The sequence below is a fragment of the Falco rusticolus genome, chromosome 7 (assembly GCF_015220075.1).
Source record: "Falco rusticolus isolate bFalRus1 chromosome 7, bFalRus1.pri, whole genome shotgun sequence".
NCBI lineage: Eukaryota > Metazoa > Chordata > Aves > Falconiformes > Falconidae > Falco > Falco rusticolus.
In genome coordinates, this window is record NC_051193.1 from 23393513 (window position 1) to 23415056 (window position 21544).

A 21544-nucleotide genomic window follows, 5' to 3' on the forward strand; every position below is an offset into this window, starting at 1 on the left:
AAGTAAGACAAGCATGTGGATTGTGTTTGCGGCTAGCAATAAAAGAGGGGTCGCATATCACTTATAAAGTTGCAAGTCCTGCATACCTTCTTATCCTCAGGCAGTGGATGAGGGAAGCGTTGGGTGAGCCAAGACATCAGGTCTGGGTTCTGGTTCCTGCTGCTAGAATGTGCCATTGTGCGCCCGTCCCCGGCAGGTGTGCTCCTGCTGCGCGGCCGGGTTGCAGCTCTGCCTCCGGCCGCCAGGGGGCAGCAGAGCCCCTCCTGGGTGGCGTCCGGCGGCGCTGGCCGAGCCCGGGAACCGCGAAGGCGGCTGCTGCGCGGAGCCCCTGCCCCGTGCTGCGCGGCCGGAGTCAACCGAGGCAGGCATTTCTCCCACTTAAATAGGAAATAAAGACTTGTTTGTATAAAGTGTAGTTGTCCGGAGTGGTGATCCCAGCAGTGGTTGCAGACTGCTGCTTTGTCCGGTGTGCCAGGCTCAATAGTTCGTAGCTTGTTGGCATTGGCAGAGCCGAATTGAACAATAATATTTATGAGCTCATCTGTTAAAAACTGGATGGCCGTGGAGAAGTTAAAGATTTACAATAATCTGTGGATATTTGGAAATGCTTGCTTTATCAAATAGAACATGTAAGTGGCCATCAGAAGGTCTGGTCTTTTACCCCATTTTTCACCGTGGCAGGAAGGTTCACCCAATGTGCTTCCTTTTTCATATCTGTAAAATGCAGCGATGCCCTTCAAGCTTTTGATTGTTACGATTTTTAGCCAATCTTTGTAAATGCTTAAGCTGGTTAAATTGGGTGTGAGGCAGAACTACAGTTGTTGAGCTGACTTTTAGGTAGCTTTATCTATCTGTGTTACAAAATACCTGCTAATTCTTTTGTCTTCTGTGAAGAAAAAAAAAATCATATCCTGCCTCTAGGCCAGAATTAAGCATTTCGGTTGCAATATTTCTTTTTCTGACACACAAGAATGTTTTTGAAGGATGAAATGTAGAAAAACAGTAATGATGCCTAATTCTTAATGCCTTTTAGTTGAGCTAAATAAGTACATATGGTCAGGCAATATTTTTTTTTAAAAAAACCTCCAGACTTATTTTTTGCCTATCGTGTTTGAGTGCATTTCTTCCTTTAAATCAAGGGAGTGTCCGAAAGGGTATCTTTCTCCTTTGAAAACTGAAATATGAGATATTTTAGGATTTACGAGTTTTTTTCATGTCAAAGGTAAAACCTGAAGTTCTCTGTGTTGTAAAGCTGAACTTGAGACAGTCCTTTCACGACTGAATGACACACGTTGGCACCTCTGGTATGGCAAAGGCACGTTACGCCTCAGGAAGCTTAGGGCTGGCTGGGAGAAGTTAGCACTACCAGTTTGCTGCTGCTTCGTAGCTGACAGGTTAACACAAAACCCGCCCGCTGGGATGTGCCATAGAGGTTTCACTGAGGGAATCAAGGAGCAGGGCTGTATTTTGCTGGTACTACCTGATACTCTGGCTGCCGCTGTCAGAGAACCTTTAGTTAAGAGCAGTGAGCGTTTCATGCAGCCAGCTGTCTGCAGCTGCCAGACTTCTGCCCACTGATTTCAAGTCAGAGGAAAAGCTCTGTGCTTTGTTAGGTCCCTGGTTTAGGTGATTTGAATATGACCTGGAAAGCTTAAACTGCCCTCTTGCTCTTTAGATTTGAGTCTCGCAGTGGGCCTTCCAGTTGCTGTAGTTCTTTCCCTTATGCTCTGGAAAGCAGATAGTCTCCAGATGTGGCAAACTGGAATCCCTTTTTCTTTCTAAAATCTGTGGAAATTCTGTCTTGTTTCAACTCCAGTTGCTTACACAGCTTGGAGCAACGGCTGCTGCTCTGCAGCATGCCTGGGGTTTGTGCCATGTCTGGTGTGGACCGTGGTGGAACAAACTAGGTCTGCTGGTGGATTCCAAAATCTGACAGCGAAGTAGATTTGAGTCAGCATCTGAGAGGCAAGAGCCAGAACCAGATTCATTTAACCTACATGCTGTTACACACCAGTTTTCAAGCATCGAGGTGCTAATTCCATCTCTGTTGTAAATGCAGAGTGACAGGTGCAGTGTGGCTCGCTGTAGCATCATGCTCTCTGATGGCTTTTCAGGCCTTGAACTATGGGAGGCCCAGCAATGCTAAATTTTAAATGCCTTAGCCTATTACTTGCCTCATTTGCTTTTTGCTCTCAGACTCTCTATAATTAGATATGACTTGGTCACTGCTGTACTACTGATCTTAAAAAGAGTTTAGAACAGAGAAACTGCTATGCAGCCCCATAGCTGTGCTGGATGGCAGAGGGGAAGGACAGTGGGATTTTGTAGTAGTTATATAAGGGTCTCTGCAGAGAAATTATTTTCTTTCTTGCATTGTGGAAGACCTGTGGCTGTCAAACACTAGAGAAACACTGTGTCCATCAATCAGATTGTACTTGGTAGCTTCTGTCTTTTTGTGAGGTGTCTGCTTTATAACACCAGTCATAAGGCAAATCCCCTCTTGACTGCAGAAAATTATTGACTGCTGTGGCTCATATATTTGAGGGGAGTAGCCAGGGAAGTGGCAACCTTCCCCAGGGTTTTGTACACACTGTTGAGTACAGAAGATTCCAAGCTGGAGGAGGACTGTGGTGTCCCTTGCCTAGTTAGTGAGGGAGCACAGTTCTGGGAACTGCTTATAGACTCTCCCTCCGCAGAAATCCTCATTACAAAGTCTAGCAGGTATGGGATGTTTGTCATGAACCTAAATCCCTAAACACCTGTTAAGAGTGGTTTTCTATAAAGATGTCATTTGACTTGGCAGGTAGATTTGTTAAAAATTGTCTAAAATCATATCTTCAGAATGCAAACGCGCAAAATAGAAGACTAGCACGAGGCAGTCATTATTTGTAGATCGTGAGCAATGGTCCAGCTCACGTGGCTCCGGGAGAGCATCAGCAGCTTGGACTTGCATCCCAGCTTGACCGCATAGTATTTGCTGTGACCAGTCTGTAGCAGTTTAGTGATGAAACGAGTAATAGGTCCCCAACTGAGGAACACAGCCTTCTGGCCATGCTTATATGATATCAGTATGTGGTGTTGTTTTTTCCTCTAGTTTGAAATCAGGCAGCTGAGGGCCCACCTTGCACAGCAAGATTTGGACCTGGCTGCAGAGAGAGAGGCTGCGCTGCAGGTCCCACATGTGCTGAACAAACAGAGCAGCAAGAGATACAAGGTGGTAGCGATTGAAGATTCGGATGATGAAGCCACTGAGAACATCACTGAGTTGCGACCTCCACGAGGTGAGTGCTGCCTGTGCACTGCTACCCGCTGGCACAGCTCCTCCCTTACATGCAGTTATTGAACCCACTGAGTACCTTCACTTTACCAGTGAATTGATTACTTCCCCTGAAGACTGCGTTTCCCCATTTTTCCAAAGGGGCTTCATCTGCTTCAAAGTGGCAGGAGCTGTGGTCTTTGTGAACAGATTCTGAACAGAGCCAATAAAACGACTCGGGAAGAAAATTACTTACGATGTACCTTCCCAGTGTCCTCATGATTATATCCGTCAAATGCTAAAGCAGCAGCAGCCAAATCAGAATTGGCAAAAGGATAATCACTTAGAGGTAAAAGCAGGGAAATTAAGAACACTGCAAGCCAGTTTCAGTCTTTGGCCAGTTGCATTTCTGTGGTTTAAGGAGGACCCATGCGTCAGCTGTGAAGCTTGCCTCGCCTAGAGGCTGTGCTCTCACCAGCTTGCTTAAAACTGCCGATGCTGGACGGCCTGGCTGGGCTTGGACAGGCAGCTCCGGTGCCAGAAGAGGAGTGATGCGCTGTGTAGGCAGCTCCTGCTCAGATGCTGAAGTGCCGTGTGTCCATGGTGAAGAGCAGTCTGTTGTCTGTGAGCTGTCTGTTGGGCAGGCGTGTGGGTCGGGGAGACATCAACAGTTATATTTACTTGGATCCACTTTTATCACACAGGTGCCAGACTAGAATTATTTTGGAAAATACATAGTTCTTCTTCCTGTGATTCCCCCCGCCCTTGCAGTGGAGTGCAGAATGTGTCCTGATGTCAGTAACATTTAATGTAATATTCCAGAGGAGACAACACTTTCTACTTTAGTACTTTTGGATGACTTACCTTGTTTATTTTAGTAGATGATCAGTATGTGAATATATCTGAATAAGAGGTTTGCATGGTATCTTTATTTTGTTCAAACTCCTTAGAATTCAAGGCACAGAAGTACATTAATCAAAAGGTTTAAGAGAAAAAGCTCACCAGACATTTTCAAATGATAATCCTTTCCATTCTCTGCACAGTAATGAAAGCATGTAGAAATTGGTTTTGTTTTTTCCTCTTTATAATATCTAAGCGCTAACCACAGTTCAGCCATTAATTATTCCTGATCTGAAATTGTATTTAAAAGCAGACAGTTGAGCAGACTGCCCCTTAAAATGCATTTCCCCCTTTTTTGTAGTATTTCAGAGGTTTCCCCAGTGGATATATTATAATTTATGCATGTGTTCCTTGAGGGTTACATTTGGAACTGGAGAGTGTTGCACACATTATAAGGAGGCTTGCTGGAATTTTAGTGCTGTGGAGATTCATCTAAAAATTCTAAGGTATTCATTCAAACTTCCAGGTTACCAGAATTACTCATTATTTGTGTCTCCCTGTAAAATGCTGTGCACACATGCAACAAAGTAGACACACAATCTTCAGGATTGATTTCTACGTTCAGCAAATAAGAGGACGTGCATTACTTTACATACTGGCTAAGGTGCAGTTATGTTATCTTTAAATGTTTGTATTGAGTATCCAGAATTTCTGACTCCCGGAAGTCATCTAACTATATCAGAGGAAATATTTTTTGTGCATTGTATCATGTATTACATACAAAGGTTTTGTAGAAGCATTGAGTGCTTGTCTTCAGAAGCTAGATTGGGGTGACTCTATTCTAACAATTGTCCTTTTAAGTTGAATGAGGCAGGAGTTTGACAGAAAAGTACTTCCTACGGTCTTATAGCAAGGGACACCCATCTGTGGTGGTCTACCATCATGGTGAGTTACTGACAAGGGGCCCAGTTAAGACTGCATGAGAGACCACGAACCCAGCAATAACGGGCAGTGCTTTAGTTCACAATCCATGTCACAGTCAATTGAGGCAGATGATTTTGTGTGTTATTTCTGGGATTATTTTGCAAAGGAAAGTAGTAGTAAGCTAACAGGGCTGGGAATCCTGCACTAGCAATGCTGGCTTAGAGATTGCTTCTATGTAAGATACAGGACTTCAGAACCTCAACTAACAGCTTAACAAGGCGGTTATCCCTGGGGAAGATGGATCACGAGCCTGCCCTGCACGGTTCTTCTCCCTCCCCACCTCAGCTGGGTCTTTCTTCTCCAGCTCTGCCAGCACCAGCTTGCACTCCCAGTAATATGCTGGCTATTGCTGCAGCAGCTTTCACATTATCGCTTTGCGTTTTCTTCATCTATGCTGTGGCCATTCTGAGCGATAAATGTATCAGCAAAACCAGCGTGTGGTATGTCAGATGGAAGAAGAGCATCTCTTCAGCTGAAGGTGCCTCCATTTGCACAGTGTGGAAGTGGTGTATCTGGCTGGTGTAGGGTCTCCCATCTCCCTACCTGCTCAGGCATGTGAAATACTCCTGAGACATGGCTCTGCAGAGCACAGATGAGTAAGACTTTTCCCGTGGGTCATCGCTGTATCCTCCCGCTTCGCACGTGCTGCAGTGATGCTGGCTGTGCTATCTTCAGGGCTTTCCGCACCACTTGTTCTGCCCGGAACTGTAAGCCACCAGTGTTTTAACTCCTGACTTTTGGGTCAAGGGTTATGTTTTGCAAGTTACCCTGTGTGTCAGACCACACTAGGAATTGCTTTGCATCCATTTTCTCCAAGCTGTGTTTTTCCCCCCTTAAAGATTCCAGAGCGATGACTGCAGTTAATCGTTCTGTATGCCACACGGCATTTGTGAGCTTTGAGAAATATCTGCAGTTGCCTATGACACTGACTGGTTGGAAGAGAAATAAGGGACCCGGTTGCTAATACTGTTAAAAGAAAAGTTACAGTTCAAAGCTACAATTCAACTGTTAGGCAAAACAGGCTCTGTTATGCTGTTCTCTTATGCTCTGGCAGAACATTAGCGCTACATGTAACACCTGAGGGAAGGGTATGGCACAGAATGCACATGTTTGTGCCAAACTTTGTCAGCCTTCAAAAAATCACCGTCTTGGGAGAGCCCTGAATTCTGCCAAACCAGCAAGACTGAGTTGGCTAGAGAACATACTGCATGAGAAAATGGGATATTCCATCTCAAGCTAATCTTATTTCCCCGTTCTCTGTTGAACAATGGAAACATTCAGTGCAGAACACTTTACCACAAAGGGGTTATGGAATAAGAAAGCATTGAGACTTTTTACTCATTTCCCTACCTGGGAGTTTTATGGGATAGTGCGTAAGTTAAAGCTCCTCAGGGGCAGCTGCAGCTTGTGCTCTGGTATTTACACTGGATTTTGTGTAGCCATTTACTACAGTGTTCAGTAAAGTAAGTCAGGTAAGCCCAGCATCACATGGTACACAGCACCTGAGGGAATTTGTGTAGACACACGCTGTGGCCTGCCACCAGGAGACTACTGCACGTGCTGGCTGATTTGGTAGCTTTTCAGTACGGTCTTTGCCCACCTTTTCTTCTGCAGATCTCTTTCTCTTTGTATCTGCAGTGCCTTAATTGCCGGTACGAGGCTGGGAGAGGCAAGAGCTGTAGTTAGATGGTCAACAGGCTCTGTGAAAGTGTCCCATAATTTCCCAACTAGTATTTCATGCCTCTTCTTGAGGCTGTACAGCTGTAAGCTGCTTGTGGCCTGGTCAGTCTTGTGCTAGTTCCCTGAATAATGGATTGGTTGCTGCCTCACACACTTCTATCTCCTCAGAGCAGTTCACCAAGAGACCTCCTAACATAGTAGGAATAACTCTGTGGAAAACGTATGCATATGTGGGATTTTCTAATTCATTTAGCTGAAAGCGGGAAATTTTTCACCTTTAACTTTCTTTGAACAGAGATTTTATTTGTTTTGCCAAAAAAATAATCTCCAGAGTGGACAAACATGAAGGCTGAAACACAGGCTTCAGCATGCACATCAGAGAGTACCGTTGCCAACACCAGGAAAGATACGAACTCAAGAGAAGCACACAGCTCTAGGAGCTATAAACCCAGGGCAAAGCTGCGTGCTGCACTGTGAGCACTTTGCTTCTCTCCCTCAGTTTGTAAAGAGCTTAGGATGAAAGTTGTTGCATGTGAATGCACATCAGCATCGCTAATGATTTTTCAGGACCATTGTGGTCAAGGGTGAAAGTTGTTGCATGTGACTGCACATCAGCATCGCTAATGATTTTTCAGGACCATTGTGGTCAGCCTTTCTTTAAGAGCAAGGCAAATGTTCGAAGTGCTGTCATCTTCTTTCTTCTTCCCGAAGATCTTTAACATAATGGCAAATATTATCCTGTCTGTTCATCTCTGAATTATAAAGGGAAGGTTTTTCTTTTGCTGAGTTCTTACCTTGTACAGTATGTAACTGGTCATGGTCAGAATAACATTTAATGTGTTCTGCTCCTTCACAAATCATTTTTAGTGTTTGGTATACAAAGTTCCAGGCTTCAGGGAATGCCAGGTTCACAGTGCCCCATATAGTCATTAATACTTCCTTCCAAAATTTATTATTCTTTAATCTCTCCCATAATATATGAATTAGAGTCCCTAGTGGAATTTCCTCGTTTTCCTGCATATATCATTTCAGTTTTTGAAATTCTACAGCACTGACATAGTTTAAGATTAATATGCCACCCTTCTATTCCTCTGAGCAAGAACTGGATCCTAGCCCTGTTACTTTGTGTCACAGAAAGCTTATTTTAGCTATTCTTAGTCAAACTTTGATTTTTCTGGGGTTAGTGGCAAGTGTCTTGCTTTGGGGGACTGCTGCAATTTATGATCGTGCTTGGAGAAAAGTAAAGCTTGCTCTCCCTGTAGGTACGCACAGTTTTGTAAGCGAAGAAAGTAGGATATTGGGAGGGGAATGTGAAAAAATCTGGAGCTTCAGAGGGCTTCCCTTAAGATTATTCATAAGCTGTCTGAGAAGGCAAAGCAGGGCACTGGGAAGGATTTTGTCAGTTGTTCCTTGCAAGGCAGTCTGAGCTGGCTGAACACTTTTAAACTCTAAGCCAGTCCCTTTGGTGATCATCTGTTGGTGCTCTAAGAGAGCCCTGTTACTGCAGACAATAGATAAAAAATAGTTTATGGTTATTTTCAAATGTTGAAATGTATCTACTTTGAAGCCTACTCCTGTAAGTGGTTATATCTTAAGTGCACTCCGCTTCCTGGTTGAAGTCCATGTATCCATGGAAGAGTGAGGATTTGGCTTCTCTGTAGGTGCCTCTTTCAGGCTTTGTGGTTCTCTGTGCACTGATCCTCCAGGCAGGAATCAAAGGAATTAAACCTTAAGCAACACTTACATAAATGTGTATGCAGTTAGTGAAGTTAGGCTCTTGAATTTCACATTCACCAAATGGGTGGAGCAGAAACTTTTCACTTCCAGAAGTGGTGAGCATACAGTCACGCGTGTGAGGTTGAAGTTGTCTCCCATCGTTTAATGTGAAGAGGTGCGAAGACATTGCTGACAGGTATAGGAACACAGAACTTGAATTTTTTCCACTGTCCAAGCATGCAGCCCCTTTCATAATAACCCCTTTCATAAACAGATTGTGGTCCCTGTGACAGCAGTGAAGTATTTTGCCCTTCGCCGCCATTATAACACTGTTCCAGCATCTCGCTTTTCTAAATTATTAGAAATCTTTTCCTAATTCCCAGTCTACATTTATTTGTTGCCAGATTATAACAATTTGGTTTTGAATGCTTTTGCTTAAGTTATTCTTTCCCTGATGTTTACCCAGCATATTATTGTTTTGTTGGTAGCCATATTCTTTCTCAACCTTTGTCTTTCTAGACTCAACAAATGTGGCTATTTTGCAGAGACAGACTCCAGTTCCTCTGTGTTTGCTTCAGGCCGAGTGGAACAAGCCAACTCAGATGTGGATCTGCAGATCCATATTCATAGAGAACAAGGTTGGAAAGAGCACTCAGAGGTCCCCCAGGCCATCCTCTACCCAAAGCCACCCACCATGCCGACACACAGATGTCTTACATCTCAGCCATGCTCAACTCGGCACACAGTGCTCTTGCAGCATGATCTCCTGAAGCGAGGGCCAAAGCCACCCAATTTGCTGTCAGTTAAGGACCTTGGTTTTCTGTTCTGATTTTTCTGTCCCAGCAGTATCTGCTGATAATGGAGCTCCATGGAAATCCATATCCCAGGATTTCCTTCTGCATAACAGCTTCCATCTCAGGGTGATTTCTCACTTAGAACCAGGCTGAACCTGTCGCTCTGTTTCTGTGCAAAGTTAACTTTGACGAATCTTCTCAAGGTGGATTATCCACCTGCTCAGGTATCCATCCAACCTCTGCGGGGACTGGATAGCCATCTGAATGGAACAGTCGTGTGAGTGCTGCAGAATCTGCCTTCAGACGAGAAGCAGGGGAAGTCCCCCGGGACATGCCAGCTGGCTGTGTGTGTTTCCTGTTGGCACAAGCGTTCCGTGTTGCTAGAGGGGAAGGGAGAGAGATCTCCTAGGACCAGCAAAGCAAAGGGGAAAGACTCTGCTCAGGTCATCTTGCACAAGACCAGCAAGGTGAACTTAGAGAGTACAGCACAGCCTGGGGAGCATGGCTGTGCCCTAACAAATGGATGTACAAGTAAGCAGTGAGCTATACTAGGGCTGCTGAGGAGAAGAGGAGGTTCAGTCTGGTTGAGGATTTGGTAATGGTGAAGTTCAGATGGCGAGGATCAGGCAGATCTGGAATGCCAGAGATTGTATGGCAATCTGCGGGGGAAAACTCCCTAGGAAGGTTACAGCTTCTTCACTGGGGACTTTCCCCCACGGATTGCCAGTCAACTCTCACAAACACCTATAGATGTGTTTTTTATGTACGTTACGTTTTCCTTTCTTACTGCAGTACAACGTTGTACTAAAGCTATGTTCTTTTTGGGCAAAGGCAGGTTGTGGCAGTGTTACTGGCTAGTGTCAGAGCAGCGTAGCTATTTCTAGAAGTGTTAGGCAGATAGTAACTTGATCTCATAGCTTGTGCCTTGAAAAGTCTGCCTGCTCAGAGTGTATTTTAGTGGGTTTTATTGCAAAGTGTATTTTATGCTACTTTTTTTTCCTCAAATGCTTCCAAGAAGACACCAGTAGCAGTGATGGAGGTGAAAGATCTCCTTCTTCAGAAACCTCCTAGAAAAGACGGCTTTCTGGAGGGAAGTCAGGGTAAGACATTACTCTACTTTGAGGACTCACATCCTCAGCGGTAGGCGACACAGCAGAAAAAAATAACCTTCCAGCTGAGAAAATTCAGCTTTGAGAGACAGAAGGCAGTACAGTCAGTGGCAATAAAAATATGAAGCAAAATACTTTACTAATGAAATGTTTTGAAAGAAATCCCTTTTTTTTTAGGCCTCTAATCTTAAAGATCTGCAGATGGTATTGATTGTATGCAAGGGGGTTGCAGACTCATTCACAAAAGTCAGTGATGAAACAAGGTCACTGTTGAGGGATTATAGAACTGAAAGAGAGATCTGCCTTGGTGGAATGTCATTTATGCATTTTGCCAAATTTATTAGGTTTTTATAGGGCCAGGAGAGAGAGATTACAGTGTTGTCTCTTGGGTCAGATGAGATTATATGGGACTGTGTTCTAAACAGTTTATTACTCCCTGAACCATTATAGTGTGTGTCCCGAGTCTTGCAGGAAAAGTAGAGGCAGGTAATTTGAAAACCTTCATCAGACAAAATCCAGTAGCTGTCAGACAGATCCTGACCAAGAAAGACACGTTTATTCAGTAGCAGAGGTTTGGGTAGCAGGCTAAGAGGTGGGGCTTCATCTGACTTTGCTGCACTTACAGCCTCACAGAAGTGGTTGGTTACCGTGTCAGGGAAGGCTGTTTTGGTTTTTGGTTTTGTTTTTATAGGTAGGAGTCTGAGCAGCCTTCCCAACCAGACATTCCCTTCTGCTTAGTGAAAACTCCCGATGATGCTGGAGTCAGATCCACTGTCTATTTGTGGTCCCACGTTAATCTGCTGCCTCCTCATACAGTTACGTACTTGCTGTCTTCCACTAGTAGGTGACGCAGTTCCAGGTGTCTCATTTTGACATTCTTATGGACCACAGAGAACGGCCTGTCTCTGCTCGTTCCTTCTCCTGCCCAGCAAAACCTTCTCTCAGCTGAATTCCTCCATAGTGCTCCTGCATATCTTAATGCTTCCCATCACTCTTGCTTTCCAGGGAAGAGTGCGGAACCATCCTTGTTCACCACAGGTTAGGATGGGTTTTCACGTGGGGAAGAGCTGCCTCTTCCCACTCTACCTTCTCAGGTCACAACTATTGGGCCTTCGTCACCAGATCTGTCACCGTATCTCCTGGGGATAAAGGCTTTCAGTGGGTATGTGTAGACGTGGCACTTAGGGACATGTTTGGTGGCAGTGTTAGGTTTGCAGTTGGACTCAATGATCTTAAAGGTCTTCTCTAACCTAAATAAATGATTTTGTGATTCCTCCTGGTGCATGTAGCAAAGGATCCCAATCACCATCCATAGACATTTTCCTAAGATTGCCATTTCCAGAGGAAATAAGAGGGAAATGCTTTTTCTTTCTACTTGTTGCCAGTTCATTAATTTCCTACGAAAACCATTTCAACACTGTTATGGTCAAAGACTTTTAAATGGGAAGTTTATCTTCTGGAAAAGGAAGTGCAGGTAATGTTGCTGTGTATTTGAAGAGGTGGGTTTATTTCTAGGAAAATCAAGTCTTCTGGATCCTGAAAGTACCAGGGTGGCAGAAAGAAGAAAAAAAAATGTTTTAAAAAAACAGGGAAACTATGAAAAATGAAACCAAAATACACTTGACAGCAGAAAACGCTATGTAGAATTTAAATAATACAAGCAATCTGCCCCTCCTGTAGAAACTGGTCGCCCCTGCTTGCTCATGCGAACTTCCTGCATGCCACCAGCTGCAAATGTCGTTGCACTCCTGACCCTGCTGGACTGCGGCAGGACCTTGTCTCATTGTATATCAGCATAAAGTACTTAAGCAGTGTTCCGCAGTAATGTGTAGGGCTGTACTTTTTATATATTTTATATGCACAAATAGTTGCTTTCAGTTGTATATTTGTGGCAGTTTTTTTAAACTGCTTGCCTTCAGCAATCTAGAATTTAATGAGAGATAACTGCAATTGTTTGTAGCCTTTTATGCCCAAAGCAGCTGAGACTCCCATATGGCTAAGATGAGTTTGTTAATAGTCAGTTTGCTTTAAGGTAATGATTCAGAAACTTAATCTGTTTTTAAAATATTTATTCTGCCACTGTTATTCCATTACTCTTCATTGTTTTTTATTAATAAGAAACTATTTGAGGTAAAAATATATGTATATTATATTTTACATACACATGGGTATATTTTTAAATATATATATATTATTTATAGATAAATAGATAAGCAATGTCAAACCATTACAGTAATAAGGCCATCACAATAACATTGAAGGGGGCAGCCAGGCAGCTCTCCCGATCTTGGGTGCAAGTGGTCGCACGCACAGCCATGACGGCTGGTGACTTTGCTCACCGCTCAGAGGCTCTGAGCAGGTGCGTTACGGCGTTTCCTCTGCAGGTGTTGAGCAGTGGCCCCTGCTGATATGACGAGTGGTCTGGATCTCCTTGCTAAATTGGCTTGAAAGCAGCTGATGGGTTTGAAAATCATGCCCTGGTACATTCTGTTGGTTGACAGGGGACAGCCGGGCAGTAAGTGTGTGCCATCCCAAGGAAGACTTGATTTGCGCCTTGCCGTAAGACATGAGAAGCAGATGAATAACTTTTCCAAGTCATTTTCTGTCTTTGGTGCAAAGCATCCCTCTTGGCATTTGGGGCAGATTTTGAGGAGAGCCAAGGGAAACGAGCACCCAGACCCCCAGTCGCTGCCCGGAGTGCGCTGTGTGCGCTTTTGGCAGGTGATGAGGAGGGGCAACCCCCACATGCAGAAGGTGCCAGAACATGCCCTCATCCAGGGCAAACTAGTTCTGTTTTCGAATTAGACTCTTAACTTAAATATGCTGGAAGTGCATCACCAGAAGCACAGCTAGGCAGGTATTTTCTGACGGTAGCTGAAGGTTCCACGCCTGTATCTATGCAGGCTGGCAGGTTTGGTGGCATTTAGAGTATAAATCATGCATGATTGAAATGAAGTGTATTTTAGTAGCGGGTAGCTGAAAAGCCTTGCAACGTACTCCTAATTCAGCGGCATTGCCTTGAGCTACTCTGAGGCCTCTTTTGTAAACTCAGACATTAGCACAAAGCACACCTCTGACTGCAGGCATTTAAAGATCAACAAGGGCCAAAAAAGCTTTTAAGATCCAATGAAACCAGGAAAACCACCATGTTGCCTTTCAGTGTCAGGTTAGATTGCCTTCTTACGAGTGCAGCTATTTCAGGTACAGAGTGCTTGGTGGTTTGGGTCATGTTGTGTGGAGAAAGTGTTCCCCAGAAAACATCTGTTTCTTTCACCTGCAAACCGCAATGTGCTGTGAAGAGGCAGGACTGTAGCCACACAGACCCAGGGGGATGAAGGAAATCTGGCTCAAAGGGATGAGCATGGTTCTCTGAAACATGGTATCAAAAAGAGCACTTAAAAGGAGAAGATGCTTTTAGAGTGCGCCATAGACCGCAAATTGGGCAGGTCAGGTTGCTTGTAAGCTTGACGTTCTTCCTCGATTGCCGGTACTGTCTTCCTAGCAGCATTATTTGCATTCTGCTCAGAATTGCATTAAGAGGAGTTTGTTATTTTCTTTTTCAGTGCCTTAAAGTGTTCTGTGTTCTGTAGGGTCACAGGAAATCCCACTGTCATCTGCAGCACCTAAAAGCTGTCTGTGCTATATAGCTGCTGCTCTCCCTTTTGTGTCACGTCTTCATGTCTGTCTGACCGTTATGGACGTTCAGGTGTAGCTCTCATGTACATACCACACCCCTGACTCGTAAAAATCTTTATGGTATGTTTTAAGCCAACAGATAATGTGATGTTAATGTTATGCTATTTATTACACATGTATGAGTAATATACAATGAAGTAACTCTGTATTCTTTCTGAATGGAAAAAAAAAAGACATTATTTTTAGAATTATGGATTTACCATTAAAACTACATGGATGTACAAGTGCTGGAGAGCTGGCTTCTCTGGCTCTCTTTTTAGACAACTCGGTGGCGTAACTGTACAGCAGTTACCAGTTACAACTGTAACACCTGTGCTGGTGCCTGCGGTTCAGCCCATCGGGGTAAAGGCCAGCTCCGTCCTGGGGGAGGGGAGGGCCCTGCAGCCAGAAAAAGGCCAGTGTTAGGCTCGGCTTTCCAGGTGGCGAGAAGCTGGGCCGGGGCAACTGGTCAGCCCTGCGTCACTCTCTGGAAAGGTCCAGAGCATGTGTTCTGTGGAACCCAGCACGCCTCATTCCCAGGCTGCTGCCATAAAGAACCGCAATAAATGATAACCCTTATTTTGGCTGCAGCCACGGGGTGGGTGGGGTGTGTTGCCAAATCACACCTGTTCTGACCTAAAAACACACAAAAGGTGGTGCTCCGGGCGTGCAGAGCAGAGGAGAGCCTTTAACAGGGTGGGGTTTCAACCCCTTAATCAAATAAATGGTTTTCTAACAGCTGCCTTTCTGTTTTTCCAGAGGATGACATGAATAATTACATCAGTCGATACTACAATGAGCCTAGCAGTGGTAAGTTTTGCTGGAAAATGTAACTGTGAACTGCTTTTTTGCATTGTGCTGTGTGCTGTAAACCAGGCGAGACCGAACGATGGCGTAGATCCATCCTGGACGTGAAACCCACCGTGGCATCTCTTGGTTTGCTCCGTGCAAGTTTGTATTAAAAGGAATTTTCTGAAGGTTGAAGGACCACAGGTTTGCTCTTGCTGAAGGCAACGGTTTGGAGAGCTGGGAGAGGTTAGTTCCCCCCCGCTGGGCTGCCCAGTCTGCAGGGCGGTGCAGATGGGCCCGAGAGTGAGCAGCGTGGACAAAAAACCCGAAAAGATGTGGGGAGTTGGCTTCGCCCAGCACCGTGCTGGGAACCCTTCTGCCAGGTTAAACCGAGTGGCACGAAGCCCCTGCGGCCGCGCGGCCCCTGACCTGAGCTCAGGCGGCCACCCCGGCAGCGGCCCGGCGGGGGGGGGGGTGGGCAGCGGCCTGGTGGGGCTGCCCCGGGGGGGGAGGGGTGGACGGCTGGAGCAGCACGGTAAGCGCACGCTGGGCAGGCGTGTACATGCCTCCCCCCTTCAGTTACCTGAAATGTCATGTACGTACGTACATATGTGTGTGTGTGTGTACGTGTAATGTATTATATAGATTCTCATATATACATAGGGCTCTATTAGAAGTGTGTCTGCATATACATGTACATATAGAGAAGATAGGTATATATGTGTATACATGTAAGTATAATATTATATGCATCTATTCCATATATATACCCCTATATAGATAGTATGTATACACAAAGTAGGACACATATAAAAAGATACATATATATGAGGATGTATCTGTGTATAACCTCTATATATTATATATATATAAATGTGTGTGTATATGTGTATGCATATAAAGCAATTATGTATTACAGGTGTATATCCCACATATATGCACAAAGGCAGAAGTAACAATATGAACATATGAGCATAATGTATCATATATGTATCTCCATACATATATCCCCATATATATGACATTATATATGTATAAAGTTGTGACTATATACATATATGTAAAGATATCTGTATATGTCTTTACATACATATGTGTGAGGCTGTGTCTGTATATACATACTTTATCTAAATACATATATTAAATACATTAAAATGTATAAAGATACATGTGAAGGGATGTGTGAGAGGAGGAAAGATGGCCTGAATATATGTATATATATTATAGATGTAACAAAATGTATTTAGGCGGGTATTACGTATTTATAGCTCCATATATAAATACACATGGCCCTATACACATATATAGCCATGTGTAAGTAACATAATAGAAGTGTAAGTGTATGGTTCTACATATGCGGGGTATAATGTGTTACATATTTATATCCCTGTAGATACAACCTGCATTGCAATACATAGGGAGGGAGGATGTAGGTGCTTATAAAAGGTATCTTGGTTTTTCGTGTGTGAGAAACACAGGTATATGTGAGAGACAGGGCCTGGGTATGTACATAGGTAATAATGTCTTTTATGTATATCCCCACATATATACACATGCATATATACTTGCATGTGCATATGAATATATGTACATTTCTCTATATATGTAAAGATCTATAAAGGTGATTCTGTGGTTGTGTATATACATAATATTTTTATGTAGTACATATAAAAAATGTGTACGTAGGTATAATGTATATGAGCCTATATAAAAATACATAAGGGGGTATATGTGTGTATAACCAATAGATGTTATGTATCATATATTAAAAGGTATGACTAATACTTTAAGTTTTTATAAGTATTCTGTAGTATATGTGTATCACATACAGGTATAATATATTATAAATCTACATCTCTATCTGTAAATTTCCCATATATACAGAGGAAAAAAAAAGGTAAGACTGTGTCTATATACACATAAACTAGATATAGCTAGAAAGAATATGTGCATGCATATATAGATAATACAGTATTATTTGTGTATGTTTAAAAAGACAGATGAAAAGGACATGGATGTGCGAGTGTCTGTGTATATACATACATACATACATACATAATTTTGTGTGTGTGCTCAAGTCTAGGTATAATGTATTATATCTGTATATCCCTATATATACCCCCCTATGTATTTTATTTATGCATACATATTTGTATGTACGTGCACATATATGTAAGTATATGGTATTATATATAGAGCCCCGTAACAAACTTGGAGATCGGCAGCAAAAAGTGTACCTACACGTGTGTTATGTGTATAATTTACAAGCTGGATCTGTGTACACCTGTATAGATGTATGTGATACTATTTATAGATAACTAGCCCTCTCTAATAAGGGTGCATATATATATCTGCCTATATAAAAGATGTGTGATCTAAACACAGGGAGATAGATAGCTTTAAATAAAGGGGTTGGGGTATGCAGGTATGTGTTCAGGTATGTATAATCACTTCATATACACTTTCTCCCCCCCCCCCCCCATATGCAGAACATTACATATATATATACACACACAGCTGGAGGTATATGGTGTTATTTATATATAAATGCACCCGTGTTACACATACGGTGATATATACCTGTAGGTGTAAGGGCAGCTCTGTAAGCCGAGGGGGCTGTGCGGCCTGCGGAGCCCCTGGACGCGGCTACCCCGCGGGGCGCTCAGCTGCCTCTCTGCTCTGTTCCCTGCAGACAGTGGCATCCCCGAAGCAGCCATCTGCATGGTCACCACCGCCGCCATCGACGTCCATCGCCCCAACATCTCTTCCGACCTCTTCACAGTGGAGGTGCCGATGCGCCTGGGCAGCACGGGGACGTCGGCCAGCATCACCTCGGGCAGCGCCTCGCGGTCGACCGTCAGCTCGGGCACCCAGGCCTGCAGCGAGATCAGCCAGACGCTGGGCTCCTCCCCGGACTGCAGCGAGGACGCTGCCAAGGCCGGTGCCAGCCCACAGGCCGACCTGGTGCCCGCGCAGCAGCGGGTAGCCCAGGCCATGGTGCAGGAGCTGCTGTCGTCCCTGTCGGAAGAGGCCTGCCTGGCCCAGAAGGGGCTGGATCCCGTCAACCTGAAGCTGCCCAGCCCGGCCTGCTCGGCGGGGGCCAGCCCTGACCTGGGCCACCGGCTCAGCGTCTACAACCGCAAGAACCAGGAGAGCCTTGACGTCTTCCAGCTCAAGCCGCTCATCACCTGCCCGCAGGGCGCCCCGGCCATCGATGAGAAGTACGGGGCGCTGGGGCCCCCAGAGCCACGGCTGGGCAGGGTTCCGGAGGCGTAGGGACGCTCTGGGCATGCGCTCATCATCACTGTGCTGGGGCACGAGGCTGCCACAGGCACGGCGACAGCACTGCAGGAAAGGCGTGAGAGCCGCGGCCTCCCCCGCAGCAGCCGCCAGCCCAGGGTGAAGCCAGCGTCGCCTCTGGGCCAGCCGGGCCCTACGGCGTCTTCTGCAGCACGAGGGCCCTTCCAGCAGTCTTAGGCCAACATCGACCCACAGTGCCTGGGGGGACAGACGAGGGACCTGCCCTGCCCCCAGCCGGGCGGTGCTCCCGGGCACCGTGGGCCTTCCAGCAGTGCAGGGCCCAGCCCCCCCACGGCGCCCGGGGGCAGGACGGAGCTGTGGGACAGCCTGGCCCCCCGGCCTGACCCCACGCAGCGGCTGAGTGGGGCTGGGAATAAACACTGACAAACGTACCGGCTCCTGTGCTGCCTCCTGCCTCGGAGCCCTTCTTCATTCCCTTCCCCTCCTGCCTGTCTTCCACCCCACCACCACGCCGCGCGCTACCCCACTGCCCGCCCAAAAAGAAGTACCACAGCGGCCCCCTCTTTCCAGTACAAGCCTTTATTTGCCCTTAGGGACTGCAGTGCGGGGTCCGTCGCCGTCCCTCACTTCTTCTTCAGGAGCTCCGTCATCTCGGGCACTGCCTGCGAGCACCAGGGCCAGGGTAGTGCGTGCTCCCCCTCTGCCCCCGCCTCCCCCCAACCTCTCCATGTGCAGCACCCAACCCCCCAGTCACTCCCCACCCTCCTGCCCAGCACAGCACTCCAGGGGCTGTGGGTCACCCCAGCTCACAGCACTCCCCACTTCTCTCCTGCTGAATAAAGCCTCTTAATTATTTAAGAGTGCTACATTTCCATTAGGTGGAAATAATGCATTCGTACAAAATTTATTAAGGAAATTGTCTACATGGTGTTTCTTCAGAATGGGACTGTCTCTGGCTTACGGAAGGGCCTGTGCTCGCCGCTGAGCCAGCGGGCATTATTTCAGGAATGGCATTAAGTGCTGGCAGAGCTGCTGCCCACGCCTCGTCACAGAGCCACTACAAGCTCCCGCCACTCAACGCAGGCGGCTCGCACACGTGAGGCACAGGCACTGGTGGGCACGGTCTGGCTCACAGCTCGGAGAGAACTGCAAGCTCCTCACGGGCATCAGTAAGGCAGCACGCCCAGGAAAAGACAAAACCTCCTCCTGCCAACGCTGTACTGTCATACTTTATGAAGCTTACAAATACACAGAAGCACCTACGTGCAGTTCTTTCGCGAAATGGTTCATGTTCAAGAAACAGAACAAAGGCAGGCTGGCTGTGACACCCCCCAGCGCACACACTGCTGCTACTTGCAGGGACTGAATTTTGAGTGTGAAAACGATGAAATCAGAAGGCAAATTCTTGCACAAAATGACCCAAAGCAAATACCCTCACAGAGACACCTTTAACACTCCCTAGACTGTATTATCTAAGATGGTGGGTCTCTGAAACAGTTGCCCCGCACACGTCCAAGCTGAGCCTCACCTGAAACAGGTCTGCCACCAGTCCATAGTCTGCCACTTGGAAAATCGGAGCTTCCGGATCCTTGTTAATGGCAACAATGGTCTGCAAGCGACAGCAAAGCAGCGTGTGAACAGAGACACTGGATTAACATCCAGGGCCGGGTGACAGTGCCACGCCCTATCCAGGAAACACGAGCTAAACCCTCTCCAAGCCCCTAGAAGCAGAAGATGCGCATCACGGCATTTAACGAACATTTCCTTTCCGCCTCAAAAAACAAACCAACCCAAACAACCCCCTCAAAAAACCCTCCCTTCCCCGCTTGTTGCATACATCCAGGCTATCCTTCCCTGTTGGAGAGAGTCTAGAAAAAAAATTGCAAAATATTATCTGCAAGATCTAAGCCATTACAGAAATAACTTGAGGTAGCCTTTAAAGCAAGTACAATAAAGCCATGGCTAAAGGCCTCTGTACCTACTATGGAACATATCATTTGGTTTGTCACACAGCAGAAGAACAGGTGTGATCAAAGTCCCAACACCACAGTCCAGAAAAGGTCTGTCTTGGTTTAAACTCTGCCATACCAGTAAATCATCCTCTAAATCTCTGCGACAGCTTCCAGCAAAATAAGTGCGGCTGTCCACATCAAAACCTGCAACAGGATGGGGAGCACTCCATAAAGGATGGAGAAAAAGGAAAAAAAAGACAACGGCTCATAAAATGAACTTTACACCGAGCAGGCAGTCTAAACCAGACTTCCACCTCAGCGCTGCCAGCGTGAACTCGGTCAGATTGAAGGCAACATGACTCCTTGGGACAGCTTTACCCCAACAGTTATTTGATACATTTACCTGCCATTCCCAGGGAGCCACAGCTCATGTCTCTCTTTTGTTCCTTCCACTGAATGTACTTGTCCGGCAAAATTAATGGCTCAGTAGCATACACTTAGTGGCAGTAACTCAAAGATAAAAGTTTGCAAATCCTGGTTTCAGACCCACAGAAATGTTTTTGCCTCACAGGCCATTTGTATCCTGTGACTCACTATAAAGAAGGACCACATCGTATATGCAAGAAGGAGGCACCTACAGCAGAGCTGGGCTGCTGCCCTCTTGCCAGCTCACAGCCAGAAACCTGCAAGTTCCAGTCATGCCTCCCCTGAAGTATTTTCCCTGGAGTTTACCCCCATTTGCAAATGCCAGCTGCCACTGACAGTTCTACAGTGCAGGAAGCAAAACCCAGGCTGACACCGGAGGCCATTAGCTCAGCAAAGGCTTTTTCCACCCGTACTCTGAGGCCCTGCCACACTCCACAGAACCATCCGCAGGGGCAAACGCTGAGGCCAGCACTTGATGACACTTTGGGGGCTGCCAGCTCTGTCCTTGTCACAAAATGATTTAACACCGGTTGGTTGCAAAACTGTCTTAAGCTTTAGTTTGGCAGCCTAGTCCTTCCTCTGTCTCCAGTAGCTGAAGTAACTTTTTAGTAAGATCTGGTTCTCTACCTCATCACTAAATCAGACTTTTCATGGTAAGAAGCAAAAGCATCACCTTGCTTGCAACAGAGATTTGCAAGTTAAATCTCTTCGAAAGAAAAGAAACTGTAGCTGCCTCACGAGGGAAGTAAAAATAAGGAAAGAAAGCAATGACGATTCTCCAGGTCTCCTCAAAAGCTGCATTTTCTAGCTTGCTATAAAAGGACAAACAAATTATACATTTCACTTGGTAGAAAGCATCTGACTGCTTTGGAAGATGTATGCTCAAGTGTGCCAGTTCACAATGCCAGATAATTCAGTGCTGAGGGAAGACGGGGGACACTCCAGAAAGTTCCCATGGCTGCGTAATTATTTGTAAAAACTGGATCTTTTCAGTAACTACAACACCTACAGGCTTGGGCTAAAAGGAAAGCAGAACACTTTTCAAACACAAATAAGACTGAA

The 21544-nt window shown here is 45.6% G+C and overlaps 2 protein-coding genes across 5 annotated transcripts in view; one reads left to right on the plus strand and one right to left on the minus strand.

Annotated features, from left to right (window-relative positions):
* The window catches only part of TMEM266 (transmembrane protein 266), an 86477-nt gene extending 67942 nt beyond the window's left edge, over positions 1-18535 (plus strand). For all 4 annotated transcript variants that reach the window (XM_037394212.1, XM_037394211.1, XM_037394214.1 and 1 more), the window contains 3 exons: positions 3095-3281; positions 14814-14864; positions 17536-18535. In XM_037394212.1, coding sequence (XP_037250109.1) covers positions 3095-3281; positions 14814-14864; positions 17536-18119 — 822 coding nt within the window. In that variant the 3' untranslated portion in view covers positions 18120-18535. The remainder of the gene's footprint in view (positions 1-3094; positions 3282-14813; positions 14865-17535) is intronic.
* Positions 18536-18664: 129 nt separating this feature from the next.
* The window catches only part of ETFA (electron transfer flavoprotein subunit alpha), a 30940-nt gene continuing 28060 nt past the window's right edge, over positions 18665-21544 (minus strand). Inside the window, exons 11-12 of the mRNA XM_037394217.1 lie at positions 19633-19713; positions 18665-18766 (exon numbers count right to left, since the gene is read on the minus strand). Coding sequence (XP_037250114.1) covers positions 18728-18766; positions 19633-19713 — 120 coding nt within the window. The 3' untranslated portion in view covers positions 18665-18727. The remainder of the gene's footprint in view (positions 18767-19632; positions 19714-21544) is intronic.